Source organism: Lepisma saccharinum, chromosome 15 (assembly GCF_977018435.1).
Source record: "Lepisma saccharinum chromosome 15, izLepSacc3.1, whole genome shotgun sequence".
Lineage (NCBI taxonomy): Eukaryota > Metazoa > Arthropoda > Insecta > Zygentoma > Lepismatidae > Lepisma > Lepisma saccharinum.
In genome coordinates, this window is record NC_139243.1 from 8,633,970 (window position 1) to 8,646,447 (window position 12,478).

Below are 12,478 nucleotides of genomic sequence, written 5' to 3' on the forward strand. Positions count from 1 at the left end.
CACTCTGCTGTAGCTATTGTCCCACATGGTTTCCAGCGCTTGTACCACTCTCTCACTATCCCATTCTCCTATAATGCTTTTCCCAACTTTAGCCTAGACGTGAGAAGCATGTTCCCGAGCATCAAAAGGGGACACGTAGTGGATATAGTGAGGAAAAAAGTTGGGAAAAGCATTATAGGAGAATGGGATAGTGAGAGAGTGGTACAAGCGCTGGAAACCATGTGGGACAATAGCTACAGCAGAGTGGGGAGTAAAATCATCAAGATCATCAAGATTAGTGAAGGTCTAAATATAGGCTCTTGCTTGAGCCCTGTGCTGGCGGAATTAGTTATGAATGAATGGGAGAAGGAAGTGATAGTGAAAGGAGGAGATAAGTTAAGTCTATTTTGTAGATATGTGGACGATTGTTTTGGGATATGGAAAGGAACAAAAAGGCAGCTGAGTAAGCTTGTTAAAGATGTAGAAGATGAGAAAGCAGGGATATTCCTTGAGCTCGAAACGGAACAGGAAGGAACATTAAATTTCTTGGATATTGAGATGAAAAAGAAGAGAGGAATGGGGATAGTGGCTACATGGTATCAAAAGAAGTGTTCGGCAGGAGTGTTCTGCCACAAAAGAAGTGATGTGGGTGATGGAACTAAACGTAATTTTATAAGGAATATGGAAGACCGAATAAAGAAGATATGCACAGAGAAAGGGGAAGAAGAAACCAAGATTAATAGCCTGTGGGAACAACTAGAAGAGAATGGCTATGAAAAGAAAGACAGACACAACATCAACAGAAGAAGGAAAGAGATAAAAGAGAGAGGACTGGAAGAGAAGGAAGAAAAAGAAAAAGAGAGATGGTTTGGTATAAGAAGTATGGGCGATGCCACAGAGAAGATATGCAAAGTGCTGAGGAAAGTGGGTATAAGAACTTACAGGAAGGGAGGACGCACTATTTTAAGTATAGCCAGCAAGAAGAATGAAGAAAAGAGAGAGGAGGAAGAGGAAGGGGTTATCTACGAGGTGAAGTGCAGAGGATGTGAAAGTGTATATATAGGGGAAACGAAGAAGAGACTTAAAGACAGGTTAAAGCAACACATGGATGATGTGAGATTGATGAGAGACAGGAATGCCATATTCAAACACACTAGAGAAACAGGACATGAAGTTGAATGGGATTCGGCTAGGCGAATAGGAAAAGAGAAGAGAGAACTAGTGAGAAAATGGAAGGAGGCCAAAGAAATAGAAAAGAAAGGAGAAGACATCATGAATTGGAATGGAGGGCTCAAGATAAACAAGGAATGGAAGAGTGTGTTAGAGAAAGTTGAAAGGATGAAGAAAAGGAATGAAGAAAAAAGAAGTATGAAGAAGGAAGAAATAAGAGAAAAGAAGAAGACCAGAGGAGGAGGTATTCACCCATAACCAGAATGGCAGGAGGGGTGGGGGAGTGGTGAGCAGGTGGTTCTTAGACTCTTGCTGATCTTGACCTGCCAATCACCTGTCAGTGTAGTAGACCCATTAGTCAACAACTGTCAGGAGGTGATATGTTTAATTCCTTTGTAGAAATCTTCCTAGATAAGGACTGTCAACTTGATTTGTTGTTGTGTGGCTTGTGACCCTGCTATGTGTATGTAATCTTTCTGTGTGTAGTTTATTTCATCATTTTAGTTTAGTTCTTCGTCTGAGGAAGACCCTGATACAGGGTCGAAACGTTACGTGTTAAGTGTTTTTACCTTAATAAACTGCCTTGGTCAGCAACTTATTGGTTTCATTATGGAAACAAGGCTTAATTATATTACAATTGTATATTATGAACACGTAGGCTATTTTTGTTCGTCATGCAGTACGTTATAAGCCCCTTAACTATATAAAACAACATTGAGAACATGCCTCTAATAAGGAAATACACTATGTGTTCCTTACTCATTTTTTAAAACTAATTCATTCATTCATTACTAAACAAGAACTAAAACTATACTGTCTGTGGGGACTAAAATCTCCTCAGCAAGGTTAAAAGCTGAGGCTGTAAAGGGACACTCAGTACACACAAGGGCAAACAGAGGACAACACAACCCCACAGAGGATTATACATAATAATTTATTTATTTATTTATTTATGGTTTGCACTTCTACAGAGGATTGAACCTCCAATTACAGAAGGCGTACACTGTGTTTGATTAATACAATAGAAATTACATGGAAATATACAAACACATATTCATTCATTCATACCCGGTGGAGGCACAAGTAGTTCGGATCCCACTTTAAACTGTATGTCCAGTCCCGATTAGCCTTTATGTGCATAAAGTGGACTTAAAACAACAAATCAATACAATCAAATCATTCATTCACGTACAATACATGTAACATACAACATACAACATACGTAACACATGAGATATATATACACTCATCTACATACATTTAGGCAAGAGGTTTATACGTAATTCACAAGTATTGCATACTGTGAACGGTAACATTTATATTAAACAATCTATATTCTATAGCACTGAATCTATTATTCTTTTATATCTGTCAAATGGAAGTGAAAAATCTACACATTGGTTGTTTGCAACAAGGATGTTGTAACTTTGACACATTCTATTTATTGGAGAGTTTCTATATTTCTGAGTTTTTGAAATTTTAGAAGTTAGAATATTTCTATGACGCAGATTATTTTTCCTTATATTGAATTGTATTAATAATCCTCAAATATTGAAAATGCATTAGATTAAAAACAACTCAAAATCCCAGACACTGGCCATCATTTTCCAGACAGAACTCGACAATAAGGAATGCGGTGTCAGATATTACCTAAACTTTACTGGGTCACCAACGGCGTAAACATGTAAACAGGTGAAACCCAGGAAGAGTATACAGGTGACTGACTCTGCATTGCTTAGTAAAGCTTAGGTAATATCTGATAACCCATTCCTAGACTGTATGTCCAGACGCCAGAGCGTCGTTGGCCTGCAAGAAGCCTGTACTGCGTGGAAGTGAAATAAGCGAAGGAAGGAAAGTGAGTGAGGTATAGATAAAGACGGACGGAGCGTGGTGCTGGTCACATCACCTCCAAAAATGACCGAAATTGTGTTGTTTTTTACCTCCATATCTTCATGTGTCTTCAGCTTTCACGGAAAAGCGTAAACGGATTGTATTCTCTCTGTCTCTCTCTCTCCCTCTCTTTATATATATATATATATATATATATTGGGGGATTGTTATTTTGAAAGAAAATACATTCTTGATTTTACCTCGTATTTTCTAAGTTCTTGCCGTCTACTTCGTCTAATGAACGCGCTATTTTCTCGAAACAAAAGAAGAAGCTGGAGAAGAAACGAAGACATCTGGGAAACTTTTTTAATGTTAATTTGTGTCTGTTGTTTGTGGGCTGTTTGTTATTATTGCTGCACAGAAAAAAAGGGAGGGGGTAAGAACCTTCACGATATATCTCCTTCAACTTTTAATGAACACTCCGGTCGCCACGGCAACGCGAAGGCCGATTCTCAACCCCTTCATCACAATCAAGCCGCTGGATATGTGAGCCGACACTGATTCCCCAGGAATAAAAAGTGAGGAAAAAAAACACAAATGCTGCCACCACTGTAACCCAACCTTGTTCTGGGATAATTGAAAGGTGTAGATTTTGACATTTGCAAAAGAGGGAAGGTGCAAAAGCCGACGCTTTCTATTAATTCCCTCCTTTTTTGCAAGACCTCTTCCTCTTTTTTTTGTACCTTCGTGTTCCTTTACAGGCGAACATTAGCATTGCTGAAAAAACCAAAGGGTTCCCCAACCGCGAGTTGAACTTTGTAATTACTAGAGCGATCTGACGGATAGATTTCAACCAGAGTTAGAGATATCTTCTTTGTTTTCTCTTAGTCCTCTCATTGCTAGGGGCGGAGAGGGGGGGTCTCACTTATCGCACACCGTATTGAGCACCTTCGTCTACTGACGTCACAATAAATATTCTCGTTGTTAGGTTGTTACTGCTCTGTAATATCTACAGTGGGATCCATGAGTATTACCTTGCAAATTGTCCATCACCATGTTCGTGCACTTTATTTGACCCAATAACAGCTTCAAGAATTAAAAGAAAACTCAAAACAAGCTGTTGACAACTCCTTCACCACCATACATAAAAATACATAACTTAAAAACACATAGAATGTAAGAGAAACATTAATGAAAATAGTCATGGACAATTTGCACGGTAATACTCATGGATCCCAATGTACGACTTTCAGAAGTTCTGTGGTGTTGGTATATTATGTAATTGTTAATTGGAAATTTTCATGTGTTCCACGAATCAGCGCTCAATATTAATAAGTAACTAACCTGAATGTAATTGATTTATGGCTGCAAATTTTAAATTAAAATTTATTTTCTGTAAAATAATCTAAAAGTAAGAAATGTATAATATCTCAAGTTTTAAAATATCATTATGTTAGATGTTGCTGATTCACTGGAAATTATTCTTATTTTCTATTCAAAGTTAATATATTCTGTGAGCACACTCGTGGACATACTGCAGATTACAAATCGATCAATATTTATACAAATAGCAAAGCTAATCTTATTGCCAATATTTAAACACTAAATTTAGAGGAAGGCTTTGAATAGGCATTTGCATGGTAGTATTTTCTTTCAAAATATGCTTTTTATCACTCTGTTTATTCCTTAATATATACTATTTAAATTTTAAATAACATATCAATATGTGGTAAAACTATCATATGCGGGAAATCGCTCTAACTCGTTCATTCTCAATTTTTTTACATTCGTACTTACCTATTCTGCATTGCGAAACATTGTTTAACAAGGGATTTCGCTTTTTTTTTGAACGAATTAGTATCTATTGTCGACATATCGAGTAATTATTGTTCGTTCTTTTCTCGCTTCCTGAACACGCAAAATGGCGGGCAAATCTTGACTAGCGTTGTGTTTCAAACGGCAAAGCAGTGTTTCAACCTTCTTAACAGAAAAAATCCCGCATAGCCCCGAAAACCATTCCCATATAGCCCCAAAAACCATTCACGCATAGCCCCAGAAACCATTCGGGATAGTATGACCATCCACGAATAGCCCCAAAAACCATTCACGATAGCCCCACTCACCATCACGGTAAGGTTAGGTTAGGTTGCTTTAGGTTGGGCAATATAGTGAAAAAACTGTGCGTTTGGAAACACTTGCCGGGGATTACGTCATCAGATGCTAGCAACATCCGGTTCAAGTAAATGGATGGAAATGAAAGCAACAGCTTTCGTGCATCGGACGGACATTATTATAGAAAAATACATGATTTAGAGTCCAAATACATTGAAAAATGCGAGAAAACACTTCTACGACCTTCCGAAATTACACAGAAACTCAATTTCGTAAGTACTTTCTCCTGTAAATTTGAAGAAATCTATTTCCCCGTTATGACATTTTTACCCAATATGTTATTTAGGGTCTAATCTTTCCATCCACATACACATTGAACATATGTATAAATAATTTCAACTAATGTAACTTTCTTATGATAAGATAACTTTGTGATCAATGGGGGTTGAAGAGTAAAATCTCAAGCATAAATACACAGAAATTTCGATAATAGAGTAGTATATTTTTTGATAAAACGGCTCCTGGGTAGATTAGGCCTAGGGGAGAGCACGTGCTTTGTTCTCTGCCAGCCAGAACTCGCCTTCACTTTGCGAGGGGAATTTGAACTTGATTGCTACATTCACAGCGGCGGGGAGGGGGAAGCAACCAACACAGAGAACAGCCTACTTACGAGATTTAAGAGTAACGTAAATACAGAGCATTCCCTCACATTCGCTACGAGACTCGGCGGCAAGCGGCCCGGCATCAGCGCTTGTCTTTCCCGGTGAACGGGTCAGCGACAGTCGGTAGAGTCGGCTAATTAAATTACAGTTTTCATATTGTGTACTAAACTTGACTACAGAAGGTGTTGAAAATGATGTCCTTCTGCTGCAACACATTCCTGTCATCTCCCAAGGAAATTGCCATTGACACGTACAAGTTCGTCTACTGTAATTCTCCCGATTTCTTGTACAATACTCTCTTTTAACTCACGAATGGTGTGCGGATTGTCTTTGTATACTTTATGGAGAACTGACCCTGTTACTCTAAACGTTTTTACGAGGTTTAATATAGTGGTCCTATATGGAACGGGAACACTAGGAAATTTCGTTGCAAAACGTCGTCGCACTTCTCCACAATTCCTCTTTCCGAAGTAACACCCGACAAGGTAAATCCTTTGTTGTAATGTAAACGTTTGTGGTGCCATATTAAGCCACAACAACACACGGACACGACACAACACAACTTCCGAGGGAGGATTATACTGGCGTCAGTCTGCAACGTCAACAGAAAGGGAAAGAGAGCGAAGGCAGGGAGAGCGAAAAAAACAGACTGTAGCGTGCAACTGTCGCGGACCCGTTCACCGGGAAAGACAAGCGCTGATGCCGGCCCGCTTGCCGCCGAGTCTCGTAGCGAATGTCAGGGAATGCTCTGTAGGTGTTTTAAGGCGTTAATAAAGTGCAGTGATGACAATTCCCCCCCAAATCATATCATGCGTCCCCCCTTCCAAATCATATCATTCACGCTCTCAAACCATATCGTAATTCATACAAAGTATTTAATTACGACAGCGTATCCACCGAAAGTAACTTTTATCTTAGCCTTACTGAACACTATACTTGATCTGCCCATCCTCCCTAAATAGGGGTGCCGATCACTCAAGAACGCCCCTAAAATCGTTCATCATAATCTCCCAAAATAGTTTGGATGAATACGTGATTATTGATGTCTATTTGAATGAAATACCATGTTAAACTGTCCATATTTTTTAATTGTTCGATTTTATAGTTATAGAACTTCACATTCACCTCAGTATGGCGCCAAACACGCATTCTCACAAGACATTATCGCGAGCGAAACGAGCATAAGATATTTTACATGCATTTCTTTGCAGGCTTTCAAGAATATTAATTTAATGGGGTGTCAATACTTTCTTAGGATCCCGAGATATTTATTTTTTCCAGCTTCTCCTTTGGTTCGTTCCGGGTTGAAAACGTGGATACCACATCGCTAAATACAGTCTCCAAAATTTAATGTTCGAACTCTCTCTCCATTACAGAAATCCCTTGACAATCTAAGATTTAACATTTTATCAAGAGCTTCAAATCTCACACCTTAAATTTAATACTCAATTCTACCACCAAGATTTCCATGCCAATTTTAGACTTACTGTTGATATTGAAGAGTGGACATTGCCTCCTCCAAAAAATTAATTCTCGGTCTCCACACCAGAATTTCCGCAACAGTCTAAGACAATAATAATACACAAGAATTGGATACCCCCTTCAATTTAATGCTCAACCCCCTCTAACTAAAATACCCCCCATACTCAAAGACGTAGAGTTCGATACTGTCCTCCCCAACGTTTAATTCAGACCTCCCCTCCCAGGACCCACGTGTCAATTAAGGCCTAATATGTAAGAGTTGCATATTTCTCTCCCCCTATTCGATAATACCCTTATACACTTTCATTTCTCCATCTAATGGATTAATTATGGTGTATTTAAGGCCTAAAATGTTTACATATATTTTAGAAAAATATATAAATGTTTAATTTTATATTATTTGAAGGCAACCCCCCAAAAAATCTCTCCATAATCCCCCCCCCCCGTGGGCACCCCTGATAAAGTGTTTACTCTAACTAGAAACACAATCCTTCATTAGATGATAAACAGATACCTTATCAACTATTATTCTTATAAAATGTCTTCTTATCATTATGTTTTATTTGTTTAAAGGTCGGTATTGCTGCTACAACTATTTTTCGTCTTCTTCTTCTTCTTCTTCTTCTTCTTCTTCGGGAACAAAACCCAACAAGCCTAACCTATTACTACCCAAAAAAAGATACCTGCCAATGGCAATGCATAAACAGTTGTAGCAGCAATCACTACCTTGATTAAAACTGTTTTTGTTCTTGATTGAAACACTGTTCAAAATAATGAAAACACGTATAAAACAAATAACTAATATATTTGTTTCTTTTCTTAAAAGACACAAACCATGCTCGAAAGCGCCAAATTCACCTGGAATGCGTCGTTGAGGCTGTGCATGCGCATGCGCTCTCGTTCGTTGCTCTCCAATCTGCGCAAGTTCCGCTCCCGAGCGTTGAGTACCGGTTTCTTGCGCCTGCCGGTAGAGCGGCGCGACGATCGCGGCTGAGTGCCCCCTTGCACGTCGTCGCTCACCGACGAGGAGTCTGTCAGCTCCGGTTCGGCGACGGCCTCGGGGCATGGCCGACTCCTACTGTTATTTGACCTTGACCTGGAATTTAAAAAAGAAGACAATCACTACAAAATATGTTATAAATAAATCAACAGATGGCTCTGATTCTTTTTAATCCTTTGCATGCTGAATTATCAATAAATTGAACGTACGAAAGTAAAACGTTTGGCCAATAAATTGGTAAAATTTTAAAATACTGTCATAATCTGTGAACTTGCACAAACTTGTTCTTATCTGTGTAAAAATGCATAGTAATGAAACTAACTTTGGAATATGTTTATAATTTGGAGATACAAGATCAGGATTCTCAGTAGACTATTTGGTATGTTTTATTCCCAGCAATACTCTCGAATGGGATGAGTAGCTGATCTCATTTTTCATCTCTTTTCTGCAGTTAGCATAAAATAAATCACGTACGGATTTATCTTACACTAGAGGCGTCTCGTGAACGCATGCGGTGCATGCTGCGCATGCGTCAATTGTGGGAAAAAGGACAGCTTGCACTGCGACGACATTAATGAGCATTTCTACATTCTAATTTCTTGATATAGGAGAAGTATTTATTTTACACGAGAGCGCTCAACTAAGCTTATATTACATTTCTTGGATCTGAAGTGAAAGAAAGTAATAATTCTTTTCCCACAACTGACGCATGCGTCACTTCAGAACTTCATGCCAGGAGAGATGGAATGATTGCCAGCACTGTTACCATTTGACCAACACCACTACTATTTCTTCTTATGCATGCATAAAATTAATCTACGCAAAGCGACTACTTTAACCATCGGCCGAAAAAAAGGTGACTAAAAGGGGCCTAAGGTGCTTCTCGAAACGGCCAAGCAAGTTTTTTATGGATCCTCGTCTAAAGCTGTCCCTACACGATTCAATTGTCATTGAAACAGAGACTCAAGAAAATCGATATTTAAAAGACAACAATGTTGTGATTGGAAATCTTTGAAAGGTCTGAAATTGCAACCGTAGACATCAAATAAAAAATTGACAACGATTTCATATTTAATGGAAAGGCGGCATGAAAGAATGAATTTATTAACCAGTAATAAAGATAATTTTCTTTCCAAAGGACGATGTATACCAGAAGCTGGATAGAAGTATGGTATATTTTCTCGTATTTTTAATAATAATAATAATAAAAAAAATCGTCTTTTTTAGATTTTAGATCGGGTGTTTCGGTCTCAGGAGTCGTTTTTACAACAGACGTTTGTCTCGTAGATTAACACCATGCAACGATGGAATTTACATTGAAAAGGCATGAAAAAAAAAGGATTACATGCAAGTTTAATGTGTATAGATTGAACATAAAAATATAAATTAAGAAAAAAACTTAAAAGAAGAAATGAAAGAGGAAATAAGGATTACATGTAAACTAATGGACACAAAAATAATCTGAGCCACCAGGGGAACTGGGCAATCATAATGGCACGCAAAATATCAGTTTCACATATTATCTACATTCTAATTTGGGTAGTTGTTTTTCATTTTTTTAAAAATATAAAGTGCAATTTAAGATGAACAACACAAAAATATTTTAATTTTTGTGAAATGTAATGGTTTGGTCAGGTAACCAGAATGGAGGAGGAAACGAGTTCTTTGAGGTAAGACCGGAAGGAAGAAGGCAGACCAAGAAGTCATACGAAAAAGTGGTGGATGACTTGTTTATTGTGGTAGGTGTTTATGTCCTGGTATGTACATTTAATAATAAATCAGGACATCAGTTCCATGAAATGACAGTTCGCCCTGTTTTTTTTGTGTTAACTTTATTGTATCAATATGATTTATTTACAATAAAGATACACTGTTAATGGGGTATGCGATTTAACCAAACTTGCTTGGGTTTCCAGAACACGTTTGCTTTACATAGTAATTTGCATTATGTGTTAGTCTTGGTTTATTTGGTGGTATAAGTATAAACAGATTAATCAATCTGATAGTTTAGTTCATTTCAGATGAATGATGGGTTAGTGAAGATACCAAATACTAAAATATGAATTTAGAATTCATAGGTGTGATGGTGAAGCTGTTTAGATTTGATTGTAATGCGAATATATGTCTACAAGATCATGATAAGACGTTTTAATTCGAATGGTGTTGCCATTACTATTATGTTGTGAAGCAGAGTTATGACTAGGGCTGGGAAGTTGAGGAAAAATTATTTTCTTTCCTAGTGTCCGAAGACGAGGCCCAACAGAATATATGTTCATTTTGGGTCATTGTGGGCCAGAGAAAGATGGGTTTTATTTGTCCTTTTTTGCCTTTTTCGGCGTTTTTTGGCTTATTGGTCCTTTTTTAGGTCTTAACGGCTTTTTTTTTTTGCAACTTCACCTTCTTTCGACTACGTTTTTACTGCTCATTCTCAATTCGAATCATCATCAGTTCATCACCTCTTAAACATCCTTTCTGTAGTATAGAAATAAAAATATATATATATATATATATTTGAACCATCCCTGAAACGTGAGAAAAACATTTTTGGACGACTGAAGCAGGTACGGTACAAGGTCCATTAACCATAACTTGTCTGGAAGGTCGCGCTTTAGATGACTATTGTGATATACTGCAATGCCAACTGAGGTAAGGTTTCCGAAGTCCTATTTCTGTAACCCTAGTGTGGTTAGGCCAAATATGATTCTTCAAATATGATTTTTCAAATTATGTTAATCTAAAAAAATATATGATGTCTGAAAGAAGATGCATTTCATTCATATAGTTTTTTCGCAATGTGTGTTCCATACCACCAGAATTTTGTATTTCTTTTATTAATTAAATATGTAATTAAAACTGAAGTTATTAATTAATTTGGATCACATTTATACATCCTTTTTTCAGTTTTTAGGTTCTTTTTTTGATATTTTTAGGTCTTTTTATAGGTCTTTTTTTGGCAATTTATAGGTCTTCAACTTCCGAGACCTAGTTATAAGATTAAGATTTGATGTAGTGCGAGAGAAGGAATAAATAAAACTGAGGTTCTGTGCAATAGTGTGATATGATCCACATTTTTATGTGACGTCATCAGTAGAAAATATGTCACTAATGTATTTATTTTTGTGAAGGAATGCGTAATTTCTTAGTTATTATATGTAATAATGTACCTTGTTTGTAATGTATATCTTTTGTTTATTGTTTATTGTATTTTATGCTACATTATGGGTAATTTAATGTATCTTTGTTTGCGAGAGCGCACTATACGAATTTGTATTTCTAAAGATGCATAGATGTCAGTTTTGTTGATAGTATCCTTTTGTAGATAGTGAGTGATTCATCTGTACTTTAATCTGTGTTCTCGAAAATAGTATAAAAGCGAGGATGTCGCGTAAGAAATCATCACACACACTTTTTCGCCACTGATCGACGAAGCTTTTAAACTTAAAAAGAACTCCTCGGTGTTGTGCATACATCCTGGTATGGTAGTTCGGGGCGCAAGCTAGGCCTATGTGATCATAGGTACGCCGATAGCCATGCATTGATGATATGGACAATACTGCAACCATTCTACGTTATATAAAAAAGCTAGCCTAAGGATTAATTTGGAAATAAAAGGCTAAAGAGCAAATATTGGCTCAGTTATCATTGCATATCTCTTGGTGTGGTAGTTCGGGGCGCAAGCTAGGTCTATGTGATCATAGGCTTGCCGATAGCCACGCATTGAGTTTATGCGTTTTAGTTGAGTCAATTCATGGACAAAGCGAAATCCTCGCCTTCGTCTCAAGTATATTTGCATTATAATTGCAATAAATAAAGAATAAAACCTTTCAGTTTATACATACGGCAGTAATGTGGTTTTATTTCTCTGTGCTGTGAATATTGTCTTTGCCTAACACTATCCCTGTACCTGAGAGGAGTCTGTGTACTTCACTGAGTTTCATCGTTCACCGCTGAGTATTATTAAGTAAATATTAATAGTATAATAATACGACGCGTCTAATTACAAGAACGTATCAAGTGTGTGTGTGTGTGTGTGTTTGTGTGCGTATTAATGGTATAATAATAAGGATAAAATTAAACTAAACTATATGTTTAAGAAAATATTAGAATTGATGACGAAAGATTCTTTTAAATGTGATGAGGCCTACCTCAATATGACTATGGTTTTGACAAGCACCAGTTGCTCATAAGGCGGTGAGGGCACATACATTGTACATAAAGTGTGAACACTAGGGCATCATACTTA

At 37.3% G+C, this 12,478-nt stretch overlaps 1 protein-coding gene across 2 annotated transcripts in view; it reads right to left on the minus strand.

The window, feature by feature from the left end:
* LOC145999564 (protein dimmed-like) overlaps positions 1–12,478 on the minus strand; it is a 417,569-nt gene that overhangs the window by 18,295 nt on the left and 386,796 nt on the right. For both annotated transcript variants that reach the window (XR_014443416.1, XM_083136576.1), the window contains exon 3: positions 8,094–8,331. Coding sequence is in view for 1 of the 2 variants with exons in the window: in XM_083136576.1 (XP_082992702.1) it covers positions 8,094–8,331 (238 nt within the window). In the remaining variant the exon portion in view is untranslated. The remainder of the gene's footprint in view (positions 1–8,093; positions 8,332–12,478) is intronic.